This window comes from Camelus ferus, chromosome 16 (genome assembly GCF_009834535.1).
Source record: "Camelus ferus isolate YT-003-E chromosome 16, BCGSAC_Cfer_1.0, whole genome shotgun sequence".
In the NCBI taxonomy this organism is placed as follows: Eukaryota; Metazoa; Chordata; class Mammalia; order Artiodactyla; family Camelidae; genus Camelus; species Camelus ferus.
The window spans coordinates 33,053,067-33,073,965 of record NC_045711.1 but is presented as its reverse complement, the minus strand read 5'-3'; the positions used below and the strand labels follow the sequence as shown (position 1 = coordinate 33,073,965).

General features: G+C 38.0%; 1 protein-coding gene across 2 annotated transcripts; it reads right to left on the bottom strand.

Annotated features, from left to right (window-relative positions):
* Positions 1–2,289: 2,289 nt before the first annotated feature.
* CCDC47 (coiled-coil domain containing 47) lies at positions 2,290–20,892 on the bottom strand. 2 transcript variants are annotated; one of them, XM_032457102.1, is made up of 13 exons: positions 20,670–20,892; positions 15,782–16,085; positions 15,211–15,318; positions 14,540–14,714; positions 13,017–13,138; positions 12,699–12,764; positions 10,373–10,474; positions 10,054–10,164; positions 9,242–9,327; positions 7,860–7,918; positions 7,461–7,570; positions 7,070–7,237; positions 2,290–4,031 (listed from the first exon to the last, which is right to left on the bottom strand). In XM_032457102.1, exons 2-13 carry the CDS (start codon positions 16,043–16,045, stop codon positions 3,951–3,953), a joined length of 1,452 nt encoding a protein of 483 aa, XP_032312993.1. In that variant the 5' UTR covers positions 16,046–16,085; positions 20,670–20,892; the 3' UTR covers positions 2,290–3,950. The 2 variants fall into 2 exon arrangements, with proteins under 2 accessions (XP_032312993.1, XP_006177458.1); XM_006177396.3 differs by having other exon boundaries at positions 15,782–16,062; positions 20,670–20,890.
* Positions 20,893–20,899: the final 7 nt, after the last annotated feature.

The window sequence follows — 20,899 nt, the reverse complement described above, 5'->3', positions numbered from 1 at the left end:
GTAGTAACTGTTTCAAGGAGCAAATTTCAATTAGCTTTAGTTTTCTTCGCAAAAGGGCCTCCTAAATTCAGATGTTAGAAAACTGATGTAATGGAAGATCAACTTTCAGAGTTTACAGTCTCCTCTTGCTTTGCTTTTGACTTATGAGTCCTGGAATACACAAGCTCCCTAATGCTTTCCACTTAGATATAATAAGGGCTGGAACTCTCCAAGATTTCTAAAGCATTCTGAAACTGGCTTGAAATCTAGAGGAATGGAGATGGACTGAAGATCCTGGCTCTTTTGTTTTTAATTCTGCGTATCATTTTAACTAAGCACACTGCCCTCTTCAAGATATCTCATAAATTAACTGTGAGAAAGGTAAAACTAATTGCTTAGAATACTCATGTAAGAGCTAGAAATGCTTATGATGTGTAATTAACAAGTTGAGCAAGGTTATTTAATTTATAGAGCATTTCATATGTCAAAGCATTTTATACATGTTATCTAGTATGATCCTCTGAATAGGCATTTTAGAAAGGGGAAAGTAGATAATGCCCACTTATAGATAAGGAAAGAGGCTTGTTAAAGCACTAGAATAGTACCTGGGTCTCTACCCACAAATCCAGAGCTCTTTCCTGAAGCAGGAAACTGTCTTCAATTCTAGCTTTGCTATAACCTTGCTAAGTGATAGTTACATGCAAGAAATAGAGGCAAAAGAAAGCTATTTAAGCATTTAAGTTGAAAACATGGTAAGAAAATAGTTAAAGAGTTCTCCCTCAAGCAAAGTTGATATAACAAATAACCTAGGCAGATGCAATATCTGATTTCCAGGTAACTCCCATAGAACTAAATACTTTAAAAAGCCTGGATATCTTTTACATAAGTAAAAGTTATATTTGGATAAAAGCAAATAGGTGAAATTAAGGACAGTTAATTTAAAAAATGAAAATAAAAAGATAATATCCATTAAAAGTGGCACAGTAGTAGATACAAGTTTCTCCCTTTTAGAAAAAAAGTTTTTCTGAAGTTGGTATTACTTCTCAGCTCAGAGAGCTAAGATGGCATTCAACTTGTACAAAGATAAAGACACTACACTTTTTTCCAAATGCAACTAAATCTTTTGCCCATTAGCAAACTCCAGAAACTGAAAAAATAATTTTCACCATTGTTTTAGCAGTCTGTAATAGAAGCCACTCCTATGCATATAACTGTGTCCTCCCTCTTAATCCTTTCAAATCATTTAAAATAAATGGAGGCAGGAACAGCGAGGAAAGAATCTGGGATGATAAAACACAGTATTTCACCCCTCACACTAAAACCCATACATCTTGGATAGTGGAATGAGAATGCTAATTAATGTTTTTGTTTGGTCTAAGTCTCACCTAAAGAAAGAGTTTCACATCTGGTGCCTGACAAGGAAAGATTCTATTACTAAGGAAACAGAATTGTAAAGTACCTCCCCCTCCACATCCCCCAGTACACCTGTCAAGTTTTGCAGGTGAAGTTAGAGAACTCTGAAAGGGTCTACTTGGTTTCCACTGGGGTAAAGAAAAGCAAAACAGAATAAAGCAAAAATACACCACTTGGAAAATAGGCCTAGATGATACCTTACATTTTTAAAGTGCTATCATTGGGGGCGGGGCGGGTAATTAGGTTTATCTATTTTTAGAGGAGGTAGTGGGGATTGAACCCAAGACCTTGTGTGTCAAGCATGCGCTCTACCACTGAGCTATACCTTCCCCGGCTAAAGTGCTATCATTTACAGGAGAATTTTACATATATTACCTCTTGGTGTTTACCTCCATGTGAGGTAGGTAAAGAAAATAATTACTATCCTCACTTTGTAGAAGGGTTAGACAGAGACTCAAAAGGTTAGTGACTTGACCCAAATCAAAGGATTAGTAACGGGTTTTGCAGGAACTAAAAGCCAGGTCTTTATCCTCCAGTCCAGTGCTTGTTTTGGCATTGCTAAGTGCCCAGGCAATGTAGGCAAGATTGGTAGGCTTAGTGGCTTTCCAATGTGTGACAGTCAACAACATTCTCCTCTCTTTGTCCTCTTAGTCACAGGAGAGACAACGGTGTCTTAACTCTAGTTGGGGTCTTTGGGGAGGAGCCCCTTAAAAACATATGGGGCTCTAAAAATATAAAACATTCTAAAACTAACTGGTAACAACTAAAGGATTATTGTCAATGCCAACTCTTTTGAAGGAAAAGCATTTCAGTGCTGACTTTTATTGAACAAGAACCTTCCTATGGGCTTATACTCTTGTAGGGCAATCCCAGAAAAGTAAAGGCGGCACTCTGATATTTTTGTCAATTAGTTTAATATATGTCCGTAGGTAGTTCATATGAATGCTTAAATTACAAAATTAGCTGCCATGGTCCAAATGTGTGGGATTTTAAGAAAGCTTTTATTAGTCAAAAGATAGCTAAGCAAATCAACTTTGATTTCTAAAATGCATTTTAAAGGTTTGTAAAACAAGACTAATTCTAGAGTTATATAGCATTAAGGTAATTAAATTTTATGTTATTTTTCTTATTTTAATAACTTAATTTCATGAACTGTTAAAAAATATTACATTTGCATCTCAGTTTACACATTTCTGCATTAACTTTTGCAGGTTATTAATTAAGAGAAAAATTAAGAGAAAAACCCATGTGAAAAATTTCCATGCAGTTACAAAGGCAGCAGCACATGCTGTTTTCACAGCAACTTGTCATTGCCTCAGAACACACCTGCACATAAAGCATCAAAAACAAACAAACAAAAACCCACCCACCCCTCTCCCACCAAAAACCCAACCCTTTCCCATCCCCAGCAAAAATTACCGGGTACAAGCAGTGACTTAAAAAATGCTTTCTTAGTAGGAAGCATTTATAAAATGCAGATATCTGAACAAGCTAAAAGCTCGTGCAGATAGATGGGCCTCTCCCCCAAGAGTTCCCTCCTCCAGAGGCAGAGAGAACTCTCAATAGTTTAGGAAAGCTCATTTTTAAAAGTACATTTATGCATATTCATGGCTATTTCTTTATAAGAATATACCCAGCCTCAATTGTGGAAGAGATAAAAGCAGAAGGAGAAGCAAAGGGACGCAGCCATAACACAGAGAACAGAGCTTCTCCGTGAACATCCAATAGGTTGCAGCAACCAAGAAGGAAAACATTTGTGACTTCACATAGACCACTGAGCTCATCTAGATGAAGCAATTAACTTTTCATGCATGTGTTACTTAAAACATACAACCACTTAAAATACAGCATTCACATTGTCATTGGCTCGTGGTAGCAGGTAGGAGAAAACCGTGCTCCTGTACTACCTATCCCTAGAATTTTCCACGTATGCATAAGTATCCTAAAGCCTACAGGTAGCCTACAATACTGGCATCAGCACCTCCCACCTACAAAACATATACTGAACTAGACTGTTTTGAGTCCCTGAAATTTCAATACCACGTATGTATAGTGTTCTAAATTTTACTTTTTTACAAGTTTAATGTAGACACAGAAGAAAACACCAAGCAATGTTTATTGTGCAATTCCAATAGTTATTTGTGGAATCTCAGTTTAGAGTCAGTCTTCATAGCCATTTCAACTGCCTAGTTTGAACAAAAGCAACAATCTAACTATGTACCTATAAATTTCCATGGTATTTCTTCAAACATCAAAGCACTAAAAGCACTGATGACTCATGTTCTAATTTTTTAAATGTTTTAAAACTACAGATTTCATATAGCATTCCTTCTATAAAATAATCAAAACTGGATTACCTGGAAGAAAATTACTGAAACAGAGTCCTTCCAATGTATCTATAACCTTTGTAAAACTCCATACCCAAAACAGAACAGATGACGACATAAGGATTTCTCAGTCTCTGGGAAACTTTCAGATGAAAAATGAACTGGTGTTTTTTGTTTCCTGGGATTTCAAAATTTACAGGTGGCATCAGGACTCAGATCTCTGGGATGACTTTACATAGCTTTCACTTTGATTTGTTTCATTTTCATTTGCTTCTTCTCCAATTTCTTTTGCTCACGCCTCAAGGCAGCTTCCTAGAGTAAAAGAGGGAATCCAAAATTAGATCTGAGCACTTGTTTTAAAAAAAAAAAGAATCAAAATTAGAATACTGCCTATACTATTTATGCCTGCACCACAAATAACGTTCCAGAAGATAGTTATAAAAATTGCTAATTATGTATGTTGGTCACTGAAAAGTAACTTGAAACAAAGTAAAGGTAACTAAAACCTCAACTTAGGGAGAAACTAAACACTACATTTAAGCAGACTTTGTTATTCTGGTCTGATTTTTCCTATACACAGGAAACACTAGCCCAACTTTCATTGTTAACATATGTATCTGCCAAGGATTTGTATTTCAGTTCTAAAACCTTAAGATCTTGTTTGATCAGGTTATTAATTGTAAATCCCTTCTTATTAGCATAGATGTTACATTCAAGCACAACACTTTTCAATTTATAATGTTCAATTGGGAACTTTTATCATATTTTTATTTAGGAATTAGGAGGCTGTGCAGAAGGAGAAAGAAGCTTCAAACACATAATTCTGGTACCAAAAGTTACTGGTTATTATTATCTATACTGAGTGAAGTCACAGAGGCCAAAGTATGACTCCACAGTTAGTTATTAGTGGTCATATCTGATTAAAGCTTATTTCAGCTGCAATCTCAAACTTAATTTTTTTTTTAGGGGTTTAAGATAGAAAAGTCCTGAACAAAATACACCTCCACTGGTACAAGATTGAGAAAATATAGGGGAGGAAAAATAAAAGAACATAGTATATATAAAGTTCTTGACAGTATAATAAATGTAGTTTCAAAGGATGATCTGTAAATTGTTGGTTTGGGAACTACTGATTGTGTCAGGTTCCCACACTAGATAACAGAAAACTATCCATCTATACAGCAGTATAAGCCTGAATGTTTATATATCCACAGCTGTGCTATTATGTAAGTATTTCGAAGAACTGAACTTCTTTGGAAAAATGCATTCTGAGTTTGGGTTCACAAAGGCAGGAACGAACCCACCTCCCTTGGCAGCTGCTGCCTCCTGTGAGGGCTCAGGAGCAAGCAAACAGCAATAGCGTATATGTCAAAAGCTATATACTCTTCTGGGACAGCTATATAGAATGGTCAAAATACTGTCGCAAAGTCCCTTTCCCACTGTCCCAAGCCCTACCTCCATCATACTCATTCTTTCCCCAACACTCTCCATCCTTACCATATTACATACTATATGCATGTGTAAAATTACCAATGCACAGAATACAGCATAGTGGTTAAGAGAAGAAATCTGTTTACCTTAACATATTTAAGAAACATATTTCTGTTAATGTCAATAAATTACATGAAAAATGTTCCTTTTCAATAATAATTCAAAAAATGCAAAACAAATGAGATACCACTTCTACACTATCAGAATCATACATTTAAAAGCTTGTTAAATAGTTTTCATAAAGATATGAGTAAAGAGGAACTCATACCATATCCTGGTAAAAGTATAAATTGGTACAACTTCTTACTGACAGCCAATCTCTCTCTTTCTCTCCTAGGATCATTTTCCTCAGGAAATAAAAAAAAAGCACAAATATGGAAAGATTCTTGATAGACTACTGTATTTTTAATATAAAAAGTTTATAAGATGATCTACATTAAGAAAAAGGATACGTACACTAAACATATATGTAGTTGATGAACTAAATAAACTATATAGGGTTAACAGTGGTTACTTTAAGGATAGCAGTTGTCTGAAGAATTATATTTTTATAGGATAGAATTAAGGTTAATTTTAACATCTGTGTATATGTTTCTTTATATTTTTCAAATTAAATATGTAACAAAACAAAACAAACAAAGCTATACCAGTAGTGGCAGGAAGGTCCAAATCGTTTGTATAAATGAGCCATTCAAGCCAGAAATTCACTAAAGTTTTTTTTTTTTTGGTTCCTTTCTCATTTAACTTACTGGATCTTTTCACAAGGTACCTAGGCCTAGATACTATACAGTGGTAGTTCTAAAAAACACATGGTTTATAGCCACAAGCAGTTTACAATCTGACTCAAGTTCTGGGCCCCCTTTTTCTTAAACCTATTGTAGTTTCAAACCCTAGAAATAACTAGAGAACTTCTTTTCTCATAGAAAAATGAAAGGGACTGTCTATTAATGAGTCCATGTAGATTCTTCCAGCATATCCATTAGAAAGCCATTTATGTTTATAAAGAACATTGCATAAACACAGAGCTCTATTTTCAGAGGGAAAATACCCGTCAACTAAACCAAACCAAACCAAACATGATGAGGAAGGATAGGATGAGAGGAGTCCTGCTGTATTCTGGGCACTTCACCCAACAGCATTAATAACTCTACCGGCAACTGAAGTGCCACACAGGGCTCACTTTTTCTTGGCAGCCTACTCCCTCCACTTGCAAGAATTTTCTTCAATCCCTGAGGTTATTCTCATTAAAATTCACATTTCTTAGCTTTGTTCCCTTCCTCTTTTTTTGACCAGCATTTACAAGGATTAAAATTTTCGAGCTGGACTACAGCATTTCACCTCACAAAATGTGAGAACATGCTGATGTTTGAAACACAGCACACTACAGCCCCCAAAGCTCCTAAGTTTGACATTCTAGTTATGTACAAAATATAAAACAAAATACAAACAAAAAATATTAGAATTCTCTAATTCTATGATCAAAATAAAAATTTCATAGAACAGGGTTATTTGGACCACAGGGCACATGTGCTGGCTTCTATTAAAATTCTTAATTTCTTTCCACTTCAGTAACTGCTTAGCTTGAAAGGTGACAGTGGAACTTTCAAAAAGGGATTGGGCTGGAGGAATGGAATAATTCACATCATTCTCTAGGATCACAGACTCTAACACAATTTAAACAGGAAGGATTCTTTATTCTTTTTTATAGGACCACCAACTAACTGTTCCAAGTGCTGAGACATGCTAAGCTTTTACTCTGTGCACATTCCCACACAGAATTACCTTAGGAGCCAATATGGCACAAATAGGCATCCTTAGAAGTCTTAGTTTTACCCCAGCAACAAGAAAGTTTGTCTCACCTCCAACCTGCGCTGTTTCTCAGGATCTTCCTCATTCATGATCCGCTCCTTCTCTGCTCTTTTCTTCTCCTCACGCCGAGACTGTGCGGCTTCCTGTCTCTGCACGTGCGTCAGCTTCAAGAAGTTCTCCTCCACGCGAGCTCTGTTCTTGTCTGCTTTCTGTTTGCCCTTTCCCCAAGAAACAAAGCGTTTCATAAGAAATTTAATTCAATCCGACAGAAGCAAAATCCCATTTACTATTCCTTCATAAAATCAGTCTCATTTAGCACTTTCAAGTCAACTAGCAAAGACACAATTGCTGAAATCACTGATAGCAGACACCCCCTCGCCCCCCCACGGGGAAAACACAATAAAAGGCGCCAACGTATACAATAAAGGCTGCAGGTCTTACTTCTCTGTTGAGTCGGAACTTTTTGGCTTTATCAATAGAATAAATCACCATGTTCATTAGGGGTAGTAAAGCCTCCATATCCTTTGGGTAAGTGTTACCTGAGCCAGGCACTGGAAAACAAAGCCATTTTCCTATTGAGTTAATGGCAGCATTCATACTTCTGGTATTAATTAACTTTGTTTTCTTTCTATATTAACCTTTCTCCAAGTTTCTTAGGCAGCTAAAATGCAAAGAAAATAGAAATTAAAATATCTCTTATTGAAGAAACCCAAAAACCAATAAGCTGGCATGGGGTTAGTTTTAACGGAGTTTTTAATAGCTACCATTTAGGAAGAAACAATACTCTCCTTAAGATCATCTCACAGAAAACAAAGAATCCACAGGACACAGAACACTTACCATTAAATGTAAACAATAGTGTCCTCTTAGTTTCAGGCAGCTTTAAAGGCTGACCTTCCCTGTCATAAAAGAAAAGGCTATTTAGAAAGAACACGAGAGAGAGATTTTCCAAGTACATAAGTCACCCAATTCACTTAGATGAACAGATACCTGCAAATAATCAGCACAGTATTTGGCTTGGCGTCCCCAAGTCCAATACAATCTCAGAGCCCAGAGGAGCTTTACAAGTCATCTGGTCTACTCATTTATCTGACGGATGTATTTCCAAGTGATCTTTATCCTATCCTTGAACAACCCCAGTGATGTCCCCTCCAGGGAGGATATATTTCATCTCACCAGGGGAGCCAGAAATGAGCCTATATTTAAGTATGAGGCCCATATTTTAAATAACCTTTTTATTTTGATGGAGTTTTATGTTTTATTTCCAACTCTTAATCTATCTTCCTATAATATAGGATCTTATTTTGATTCAGCCTCAGAATAAACTTAGAAGTAACCTACTATAGCATATATACTTTAGTTCTGACTCACCAAAGATTCCTCTTGCAATCTTTGACTTTCAACCCCCCCTCACTTTCCCCAACACGCAAAATGCTACACGAATGCCACAACATGATACTTTGCCCACAGTGCTGTTACTGAGTTGAGCAAGGCAAGGATGATGCAACACTATCTAGAGGCACAAATAATTTTGATTACTCGAGTCATTCTGACACAGAACTAAAATCCAAACTGGCTTTTAACTGTACTCAACTCCGCAGCTTATGAAAGAGTAGCCCTTAGCCAAAAATTTAGGTCAGAACCAATTCTACACCAAGGATAAGCTTAAATATGCTCTGAGACAGGCTGTGAATTCAAACAACAAACTCAAGCCTTTAATATGTACATTTGAACATTATTACTATAAAGCCAGAAACTTTATGGGCATTAAGGGTGTCTGATAATATGCCAGAAAGAATATAATCACCCAACCATTTAAAGAAGGAAGCCAGAAAAGGCCATGAATTACAAAACTCACAGATTTGCAATCAAACGTTACAGATTCATATCATAAATTAAAAAAAAAACACTTAAGACTACAAAGGATAGAGATTACCAATGCACTTTCTTCTATTAGCCATTCTATAAGATTCTCAGCTGCCTCACTGAGTGGGTGGTGTTTACACACACGGTGACACATGCAAATGGGGGAGGCTTATTTGTCTCCCATGGGTTTCCAGTTACCTTCACAATGCATGTAGTCAAAGTAAAGGAAAACCTGGATGCCTGTCACCAACGTCCCTCACTTATTTGGGAAGAGAAATTGCAGGAGCACCTTTCAAGTATTTCAACACAGAGAGCTAGTGAAGATAATAATTTCAGTATTTTTATTCCATACATACTCTTGCATAATTTTTGGACCAGAGAACTGGTCTGAGAAATGAACAGATTCAATCTTGTCAGCATAGTGTGTAAGAAAATGCACCATCTGAAATAAAGAAAAGAAAATTATTTTTTTAAAGTAGGTTTGATGCATTTCCTTTTTTTCATAAAGATATTCACTATTTAATCCTTCTTACTTTTATACAATGTCGTTAAGGCTAAAGTTTAAAAAAATTAAATTTAAATAAGGACTCGCTCTACAAACAAACTAGTACCTTTCTTTAGTCATACCAACGATTAAAATTCTTCCTACTTAGCTGCTGAAAGTATCTTTCAAAATAATGTCCTAAATACGAATGAGAGCATGAACATAAAATCTAAAATAATTTCAGGGGATTCTTCACAACCACATCTCCCAGAACTTACATTTAGAACTGTCTTTGAGGTATCCTGTATTTTTATGATACTAAGATGTGTTGTTACGATACACAACTAGTAAGAAAAAGATAGCTCTCTATGTACCCATCTGCTATACTACCTGAAACCTTAAAAAAATGGCACTAAATGACATGGTGATAAGGATTAAAGTTGTAGTCCTTTTTCAAAAAACTTGAAAGCCGTTAGCAACCCTAGGGACAATTTCCTCTTGATTTAGAGAGAACGTCTTAACTAATCACACTGCCTCTTTGACAAGTTAATCTATTGTTTAAAGAAGGTGTTTTAATGGTTGTGTGGGAAAGAAACATAAAAAAGAACTTGTACAGTGCGGCTTTCAGGGAGACTGCCCTGTAAATGGCCAAGGTATGCAAACACATGTCAGTGTTACATTTACCTTTGTATCCATCATTCCGTCAGTGACTTCTCCCATCTCTGACAGGATGGCCAAGGAGTCTGGCAGTCCATACTTCGCTCCAGACTTAGGTTTGTCACTACAAAACTCACTCTAGAGGAAGAAGTAATTGAAAGTAAGACATGACATTTTATTATGCACGAGGACTTTTTTTTCTCAAGAGAATATGTACTGACCTATTTCAAACTGGTGTTTAACAATGTTCAAGTGATATAATTATCCTATGCTCTGAAGTGGAATGTTTATGTAATGAAAAGGCACAGTTTCTGCATATTATTTGAGTTGGAAGAACTTGACATACCAGATCCTGCATCTCTTTCTGTAGTCGCACCAAGGCTTTCCGAGTGCCAACAGCAAACACATAGGTATCCATGTCTTCATCATTCATGGTTACTTTTATTTGCTTAAAAAAGACAAAAACAAAAACAACAAAGCTAACCTGTTAGGTTCTAAAGTCCCTAATGAGCTGATTTGAGTTAATCAAAAGGTGCACTGTGATCAGTGGACTAACCTAATCAAGTGAGTCCTCAAAAGGGACTGGGTCGTTCCTGAAGAATGAGTCAAAATGTGAAAGAGCTGTGGGGGTTGGGGTGCACCACACAGCAAGGACCTGAGAATGGCCTCTAAGAGCTAAGAGTGGTTCCCAGTGACAACTAGCAAGAAAATGGGAACCTACAACTACGGGAAACTGAATTGTGCCAACAGCCCAAATGACCTCAAGAAGGCCCCAAGCTCCGGAGCTTCAAGTCACTGAACACATCAACTTACTGGCGGACGGGAGGGGGCAGTGTACCCAGAGAGGGGATGAAGTTCTGTGCATCACCTGCAACCCCATGCCTCACTTCTATTTGGCCTTTCCTGAACTGTATCCTTTACAATAAACTGGTAAATACAAGTAGTATTTTCCTGAGTTCTGTGAGTCATTCTAGCAAATTATTAAAGCTGAGGGGAGGGCTGTGGGAACTTCTGATTTAGAGCTGGGCAGTCAAAAGTATGGTGGCCTGGGAGTTGCAACTTGCATCTTAAGTGTCAACAATCTTGTGGGACTGAGACCTTTAACCTGTGGGATCTGGCACTAACTCCAGGTAGATAATATGAGAACCAAATTAAATTGAATAGTTGGATACCCAGCTGGTATCTGGTGAATGAGAAAACTGGTTGTTGGTGTTAGAAAACACCCCAGGGGTGGGGTTATAGCTCAAGTGGTAGAGCACATGCTTAGCATGCATGAGGTTCTGGGTTCAATCCCCAGTACCTCTTCCAAAAATAAATAAACAAACCTAATTACCTCCCCTCCCCACCCTAAAAAAGAAAAAAACAAAACAAAACAAAAAAAAACCCCGGGGCAGGTTAAACAGTTTTTAATACTCTAAATTGGGTGAGAGATACAGTTATAAGCCTGAAGAGTCTGGTATGATAAAACATGACTACTATTAGATAAAAAATGACCAGTGTATACATGTAAGAAGGACAATGCTAATGTAGGGAAATACAGAAGACATCTGGCAAGATGGTGGCTGCTTAAGGTTTCCTGCCCTTCCATCACTGAGGGAAAATTACACAAAGTAACACTTTAGACAGAACCCAGGAAAGAGGGCTAAAAAATATAAAGAACCATATTTTTTTTTGAGGCTGTCATTGCAGGGAGGGAAAAAAAAAAGGTAAAAGGATGGCTGGCTCAGAGGCATAAAGAAGATTAAGTCTATCTCAGGAAAGAACGGAAAATGATTAACAATACTCCGAAGAATAATTTCTACAAAAGGAAGGCAAAAAATGCAGCACAACTTCCTCCTTTGAATTTTAACTGACGAAGCTCTAAAAATTAGTAGATCAAATAATCAGTGGCCATGTTATAAAAATTGAAATAAATAAAAGATACAGGTTCGCAACTAAAAATGAGATCTTTAAAACAGCAACGAGTTTCAATCCGGTAAAAATTATATCAATGTAGCACTTATTAACCAAGTACACCTTTATATTTTGATATGTATGCATACACTTCTTGTTCTACTAGTTTATAAAAAAGAAAGCTGCCTTGTGTATTTTTGCTTCTCGTAACAGTGGGAGTCAGCACAACTATTTATTGGAAGAATAAAGGGAGCGGGAATGTGGCATTTCTGATGAAGGACACAATTTGCAGATTAACATGTTAATTCAATAAAGGGAAGAAGGTATACCAAACAATAAGGTCCCCAGATCATGTGATGAGCTCATTTGGCCCAAGATCCATTACCTGAAGCAAAAAATTTTTGAGAAAAAAACCCAGCTTACTGCCAAAGATAAAAGCAGACACAAGGAGAAGAATTAGCTATGAGGGTAAACTGTCTGCAACCATCGATTTTCCCTCCATCATCCAGGTTGATACAGCTGATCTACCTGGTGGTAGAGTATTACCTCCTTCCCTACAAAAAGCATGTGTGTCTCCCCAACCCCTATCCCCCGCCCCCGACACACACACAACTGCACACTGAATGGAAGATGATTTGTCTACATAGAAAAGGTTACATTTTTTGGCAAGGGACACACTGTCAGGAAAGTCCAAAGAGAATCCAGGCAAGAAACAGAATAAGCTCTAAGAAGTTACAAATTCACTCTGTACAGAGAAAACCAGCAGGAAGAATACATACCACTTGATCACTCACTGGCCTCATCATCCGGGCCAGGACATTCAGTAAGTCCTGTCTCTTGAGGAACTGAAAAACAAAACAAAAACAAAGATCAAGAGAACAGTTGCAACTCCTACTTACTATAAAGAAAAGACTTTGGAGGGGGAATCAAATGCTTTATCAAATATATTCTACATTTGCCAGTCAGCAAAAAGATGATTTTCAGATCTCATTTTAAGTCAAACATGAAAGAAATAAGACTCTGAACCTACATGATTTGGGATCACACTGGAGAAAACGAAACAAAGATATTCACTGTACCAGAAATTCCCTACTTACCCTCAGCTGGATAAGCATCCCCTCACAGCACACTCGACCCGAACACCACAGGTTGTAAATGTGCTCATTCTCCTGGTTCAGCTTTCCTGTGCTGGTGGCTTCTTTGTTAGTTCCATCATCCCCTAGAGGTAATACCACTTAATGTGATTCACTGGAAATGTTGGGGCCTTAACACCACACCCTCTTCTACTCAGACCCCAGAATGATGATAACTTCAGGTCAGCATACTTTGCTATCTTATAGAACTCTCCTTTGGAACAGATTACAATAGATGGGCATTATTATTCCTTTCACTTTTAAAATGCTTTACTGTCTCCATTAAAAAATCATGGACTCCAGCTTTACTTTCTGTGTCCTTGTTACTTAAAATGATGATCAGCATGGAGTACAAATTTCTCAAGAGCAGGTACAAAATGGAGCAAAGTCAGTTTAAATGTCTCTGCCAGAAATTTAAAAAACAAACAAACAAAAAATCTTCCTATATAGTGAATAAAAAATATCATTAATACAAACTGTTCAACACCCCCTTACTGTGTCACCTTCCAGTTAACTTTATCCAAGTTTGCTTTTCCTACAGCAAAATGATAATAGTGGTATTAAGAGTTGTATTTTAGATCTAGAAAAAGCTCAAATTTCAATCATTTCCTCTCTTCACTTTATTCATTAAGTGAACCAAAAAGTGCTCAGCCTTACAAGGTAAAGCAGACTGACCCACATGAAAACGCACGAACAGAAGTAGAGGGCATTAAAGGCTGCTTATTTTTTTCCTCTTTGGACTTTGGAAGCAGGTAGACTAGGTTCCAACATCATGGTTGCAATTTAATAGCTCAGACAACCTTTAACATTTCTGGACTTCAGCTCCTTCCTTAGGAAAATAGAAACTATACCCAACTGACAGTATTGTTACAAAGATTAAATAAGACTCAATGAATACAAAGTATGAATCAATGTATACAAAGTACGTAGCACAACATAATAAACAGTCCTGCTAAAGAGCAGAGGAAATGGATACTTGCTTGTTATTAGAAGGAAGCAGAGTGTTGAAAGCCAAACAGGTGAAGGTGGGTGAGTCCACCTTACCCCACATACTACACAATGACAGGGCTTCCTCTAAGACACTTTAGTGTACACCTCTGCAGTGGATCTCAGACCAACGTGCCTAAAACCTGAAGGACTTCTGAGGGATTTCTGATTTCTAAAAGATGAACTGAAAGCTTTTATCAATCTACCTAAAATGTCAGGATTCTTTGCTTTTGGCCAGACTTTTTATCAACTTTCGATAACACCAATCATCTCATAGTCTGAAGCTGTATAGCAAATGTTAATTAATAAAGATGAGAAAATTATGTCATAAATGCAATTTATTCAGTGTGTAATACCTAACAAAAATGGGATCTTTGAGGAAGGAAAAAAGCATCCTCTTCAGCAGTCCATGAAAGCAGTGAGACGCTTACACTGAGGGAAATAAGCAGTTCTTACCAGGTGGTTTTCAGCAGGCAGCTAGACTTGTTAGCCTAACTTACCTACTAAGGTAAAGTTGCTCTCCAAAAGCTCCCTATGAGTGTTAAACCAGGCCTGAGCAAGGCGACTGTTTTTATTCTTCCCAATGATATAATTCATGATGTAGGCGAGCAGACCAGTCACCATCAAAATTTCTAGGTAATAACTCTCCCAACTGTTCTGGAGATGTGCAGGGACCTAAAGAAGAACAATCATTCCATTAATTGTTGGCTGAGGCTGAAGTCTAACTCACAGGATGAAGGAGACTGAGAAAGTCCATGAACAGAAGTAGACACTTTACATAACTGTCACTGAGTACAGCTATACTTTGACAAATACGTCCATTTTGGTGTTCTAGGTCAGCTTTGTAAAAGAGTCTTTAAGGAACTATGAGGATAATCAAATGGGATGAAAAGCTGGAAAGCCCTCTATATTCATCTTGATTCTGAGTTTTGCCCCAAATAAATCCAGTGTCTATCCTCTTCATTCCTTGATAAATAAAACTAGGACGGCTGGAATAAAACACAGGGTTGTTTCACTGGGTGTAGAGCACTATTAGGAGAACTGATGCCAGACTCTTTCATGGCTCCCACTGTTACACCAACACCAGCTATGTGTCACTAATTATATTTCTGAGATGAATGACAGCAAGATATTGTTTGTTACTTTGAAGTTCAAAATCCTGTATACCTACATCAACAATTGTTATTGGGTCTCTATTTTTGCTAGAAGAAGTATCTGGTTTGTCTTCATAACCTTCAAATTCTTCATCATCATATGGCTCACTCTCGGTGTCTCCCTCCTACAGAAATGAGGCACAATCTGTTTTTCCCCACAAATGTCACCAGCAATTTTATCTCATTTTCATAGGCAACATTTGCAGAGGAAAACAGAACATGAAAGCAGCAAGCATAGAACACAGAGATATTACATGTTTTTAACAAATGATGACTCTCCATGCTTTTGAACTCTAATTCTAAATGACATAATTTCCACCCACCAACACCCACCCACCCAACTCCTTCCCCAGCCAGGCTTTCCACACAGGAGAAAAATAAAATTCACTGTTTGATGACTGTAAAAGGTGGGAACATACTGCAAACATTTAGAAGAGCTCCACCTACTGAATAAAAATGAACATACCAGAGAGTAAAGGTCTCCCTCGGACCTGGGCATTACTATTAATTAACATCTGGGGAAAGTGCTAGTTACGCATTTTCCCATCCTTCCAATTTCCCAAGAACTCAATAAAAAAGAGCCTTTACCTGCGTATCTGCATCTTCAAAATCCCCTTCTTGGTTTTCATCCTGCCCTTCCAACTCCACCGTAGTCTCATCTTCATCATCTTCAGTGGTTATCACCCGTTGAGGAGATTCAGTAACAGACTCTTCTGTGACATCCTCAAATTCAGCAAAGTCATTATCATCATACTCTACTATGTCTTCTTCATCCTCGAAATCATCAAACTTGGCTTCAGAGACACTCCCAAATACCAAAAGGACAACACAGAAAGCGTGGAAGGCTTTCATTGCACTTTAAAAATGAGCTTAAAAAACAAAAACAAAAAACCTAAAAGGACTGCCATTTTACATATATCAATCAAATTTTGTAAATAGTTAAAAATATATCTAAGCCTCTTTCCTGCTTTTCTCTTATTTAATACTATTCATTTCCAACAGCATTATATAAACAACAGTTAAGGTGAGGATCAAGAGATCTGGGTTCTAGTCTGGACTCTCACTAGTTATCTGTAAAATCTCAGACAAGTCATTTAATTTCTTTAGGTTGGTTTCCATTTATACTATGTATTCAGTGAGCATTCTTGGAACGCCTATAAAAAGCTTTACATAGGAACTGGGAAGGGGAATAATGAAATAAGAATGAGATGCAATCACTTATCTCTTAGGGTAACAAAAACGATACATGAATAGAAAAGCCACTCATCCTTAGATCTTTATGTGCGGATATCATCATCATCATCATCATCATCATCAAAGCAAATGTTTAAGACTCTAAGTGCTAAGCACTGTCCTAAAGGCTTTACAAAAAGCTACTAATTTAATTCTCGTAACAACCCTTTGAGGAAAGTAGCTAATTAACATCCCCATCACAGATAAGGAAAAGTGAGGCACAGAGATGCTAAGTAGTACAACTACCAGGTGACACAGAGCTATGGTTTGATCCCAATTTTGCCTCCAGAATCCCTGATATGACCCACTTCTCAGGCTGCTTCTCAATAGTGTAAGACAGTGGCTGTGATTCTGTTATTTACTTAAAGTAGCAATTTTTTGCTAATGGAATTAAATACACTAATATTTCATAGCTTTCTGAAGAGAACACTAGGTATTCTACCATCTAAACAAGTTCTTGAACCAACAAATATAATGAAATCAGATCTGTGATAAAAATATAGCAAATGATACGAAAACACGAAAGACAATGAAATCATCTTACCAAACATTTAAGGCTTTACAAAAAAGGGGAGATCATGTGAGTTAGAGTTTGAATGGTAGTTAGACTTCAACCATCAAATCTATCTAGGCTGTATTTCCAGTCCTCCCCTCTTATTTAAACACCAGCCCCGTATCACTGATTGTCTAACAGACATGTCCATTTTGATGCCATACAAGTTTTTTCTGCACAGGGTCAGAGAGTAAATATCTTAGGTTTTGTGGGTCACATACTGATCTCTTTGCATATTCTTCTTTTTTAAAAAACAAACCTTTAAAAATGTAAAAACAATTTTTAGTTCACAGGCTGTACAAAAACAGTCTGCCTCTGGGGTTGCATTCTGCTGACCCCTGCCCTCCAATTATCTCAAAATCAACAGGTACCTGAATTTTTCTATATTATCATCAATCCCATGTTTTCCAGTCTCATACTTGTCAAAAACAGCAAGATACCTAATTTCTCACTTTCTTTTCCCTTTGAAATCTAATCAGCCATCAAATTCTGGTGTTTTCTTCTCTGATTCCCAAAGCCACCCTGATAATCCAAGTTATCACCACCTCCTCAAGAAGCACAGTATTATCTTAAACGGCATCCCTTGTCTTAACTTCTTCCCTACACCCTACTTCTCCAACCTAAAAGCAACTATTATCCTTCTAAAACACAACTTTTGCTATGTCAGGATTCAGTAATCATTGAAGGCTAACCAATTTCTGCAGAATTATGTAAAAACTCTTCTGGCTTTCGCTGCTTTTCATAAAATGATCCTACCATAACGAATCAAATGTGCCTTCACTGAGCATATCCCCACATCAGACGCTATGCCAAGAAAATTTAGCTTCAAGGATATGTGTTACAGTATTACAATAGGGAAAATCTGAAACTGGTTAAACACGCATACATAACAAAAAACAAGTTTACTTCTTGTTCATTAAAAAATTGTCACAAATTAAGTTAGAACTCATGTTGTTTTAGAAGCAAATACACAAACAAAAAGATTTAGAAGAACATACACCTACATGTAAAGTTATTATATATAATAAGATTATAAGCATTTTGCCTTTATTTTTCTAATTTCCCTCTTATGTGTTTTTGCAATAAAAAGTTCTTTAAAAAATGAAAGCACAGCTTCTGCACTCAAGAAGAGGCACTGGACTGAGGAACAGCTATAGCATAAAGGACTAAAACAGCATATTTCAGGAGTTTGGTGTGTTGGAGCATTGGGTCTGCAGACCCAAATGGGGGAAATGAGGATAAAAAGGCCAGCAGGGGCCAGGTCATGATGATCCTTATTTAAATACCACCTGAAGCAGGAAAAATAGGAAGTGGCTGAGATGATTAGACAGGAGATAAAACAGACTGAACTGGAGAATGACAGGAAAACAGATTTTGACAGATACTTAAGAATTACATTTGTCAGCATAAAGTGACTGAATATACGGAATGTAGGAAAGAAAGATCTGGGGTGATTCCAACTTTTGCTTTGATTAACAGCTGGACAAACTCATCCTTGAGATAAAGAACAATAAAGGAGGAAAAAATTGGGGGAAATGCAGTAAATTAAATGTAGTACCTATTGAAAATTTTGGAGTGTTTTCAAGCAGAATGTTAGATGACTAACATTTATCTCTTAATTTTCACAATATCTCTAAGGTATTTTACAAAAGGAAAAAAGGAAGTAGTTTGAAATGTAAGTCTGGAGTTCAGGATACAAGCTGAAGCTGGAAATAGAGATGGTGTGGAAATTGATGAGATCCCAGGGAGCACTGAGTTGGTTAAAAAAAAAGGGGGCGGGGACACCAAAAAGTCTTGAAGCAAATCATAACAGCTAAGAGGTGGGCATAATAGGAAGAACTGTAATGGGAAACTAAGAAGGAATGGTTAGAGAAAAAGAGAATTTGGTCAAAACGGTATCAGAGAAGTCAAAGCAGAAGCATATACCTAAGAAGAAAACAAAGCTTGGTTTTAATTGCTGCAAAAAGTTCAAGTAAGATATGGACTAAAAATTTCCAAATGTTTCTAAAGAAATCATTATTGGCAACTGTGGAGGAGTGGTTAAGTATGGAAGCCAGGATGCAGGGAGCTAAGTACTAATGGAGTGAATGGGTGGCAAAAAGAAGTATGTACTAATTTCTTAAGGTGCTCTGGGATAACAAATATTCTGTATCTCGTATTTATAATGCCATAAATTCATAAAGGAAATCAGTTCACTATCAAAGGCTATTGCCCAATACCTTGCAACCACTGGCTGCTCAAGAAATAGTCTCAGAATTGGACAAATTTCTTAAATTTTGAAAGGCACAAATGATTTGAGAAATGTCACCACGGATAGGCCAATACTATATCCTTTCCAATACTCGATCTTTGAGGTTAGCACCAGGGGACATTTTATGGGAAAACATAGCTGCCCTCTCAACAACAACCTCAAAGAGGTTTGTGATGTGTCTCTAAGCATCCCCAGGTTCATAACCAAAAGTAGAAGAAATATGAAAAAGAGCACACATGTTGGTGGAGTTATATTTGTTTTAAAACATCAGCTCCACTATTTGCCAGCCATATGATCTTGGACTAATTACTTAAATCTGGGTTCCCCACCTACACAAAGGGATATTCAGTGGCTACTTGCCTCATAGGACTGTAGTGCATGTTACAGGAGGTATGTGCCGGGGACACAGCAGGCACTCATTAAATATTAGTTCCCATTATATCCTTCCACTGAGCCCTTTAAGATTTAAAAATACTTCATTGTTAGTGTTTCCCTTACAGATCTCAGTTTTAAACTTATTGAAGTAGAAGCAAATCAAGGTTAACACTGGCACAGTCAACCTGATTAACTGCCTGCCAAAAGGTCTGATCACTTCAAACTAAATTTCCACTTAGAATGTTCACACCAATAAAAGCACTTCTAAGATCTCTCAGCACTGTGTAACAGGGCTCCTTCAAGGTTATTTAGGTTAAAATTACCTAAGCCATTTGTGCCTTGGCCTTCCCTCTGCTGCACCTGTCACCTCATTTCTCAAACGCACAACTCCCTGCCTGAGACTCCTGGGGCAGGGAACACCAGCACTAACAAGTCCGGTGTGATTCCTTCTGCTGGCTCACCTGCCAGTCTCATAGACTGGGTCTGGACTTAAAAATGAAAGTGGAGTAAGTGCAGGAATCATTCCTTGCTGGCATGTTAGATTAGGCCTTCCTGACAATGGCCAGACTCTGAGGCTTCTGGATATCACAGAGACATTCCCCTGTCTCCTTACCCATGTTGGGTAAAAACATGCCTTATGTTAGAAACCTTCAGAGAGGACTGACCACAGAGGTTGCTGCTTCTCTTAAACCAGCCGGGTCGTTTTTTCCCAGCAAGGAGAATCAATTCTATGCTCCATTCTTTCTGCTGCACACTGTAGGCTTCCTCTAACTCTGCTCTGAGAGTTGGCATTTGCTTACAGTTCTGGAAGTTCCCCCAAACCGTTAAAGTCACTCTAACTCCGAACAGAACCCCCAACAGAAAATGGGCCTAGGGGTGGACAAAGTTTGGTTTGTTTTTAAGAAACCCGGGAGAGGCGAGAAGGCGCGGGGACGGTGCATGTCATCAAAGGCTGGACTTAGGGGCTTGGGTGGGAAATGGGACCTGGCTAGGCCACGCAACTCAGCGTCACCGCTCGGCCTTGCCCGGCCCCACCGGCTAGCCCGTCACGGCCCGCTTCCTACCTGTACTGGGGGCTAGAACCTGGCCCAACGCTTCTCCGGCCGCCTCCTCTACCCCGCCAGCCTCTTGGCCAGGCCACCGTCTGCCGAGTCACTACGATTTCACTGCCCGCGACGCCTCTAGGACACAGTGGGACGAAGTAGCTCGGTCACGCCGCACCACTCTTCACGTAGCCTCCGCCATCCGTTACGTAGACTGCGTGCGGCCTGTCCACGCCTGCGCGCGGCGCGGG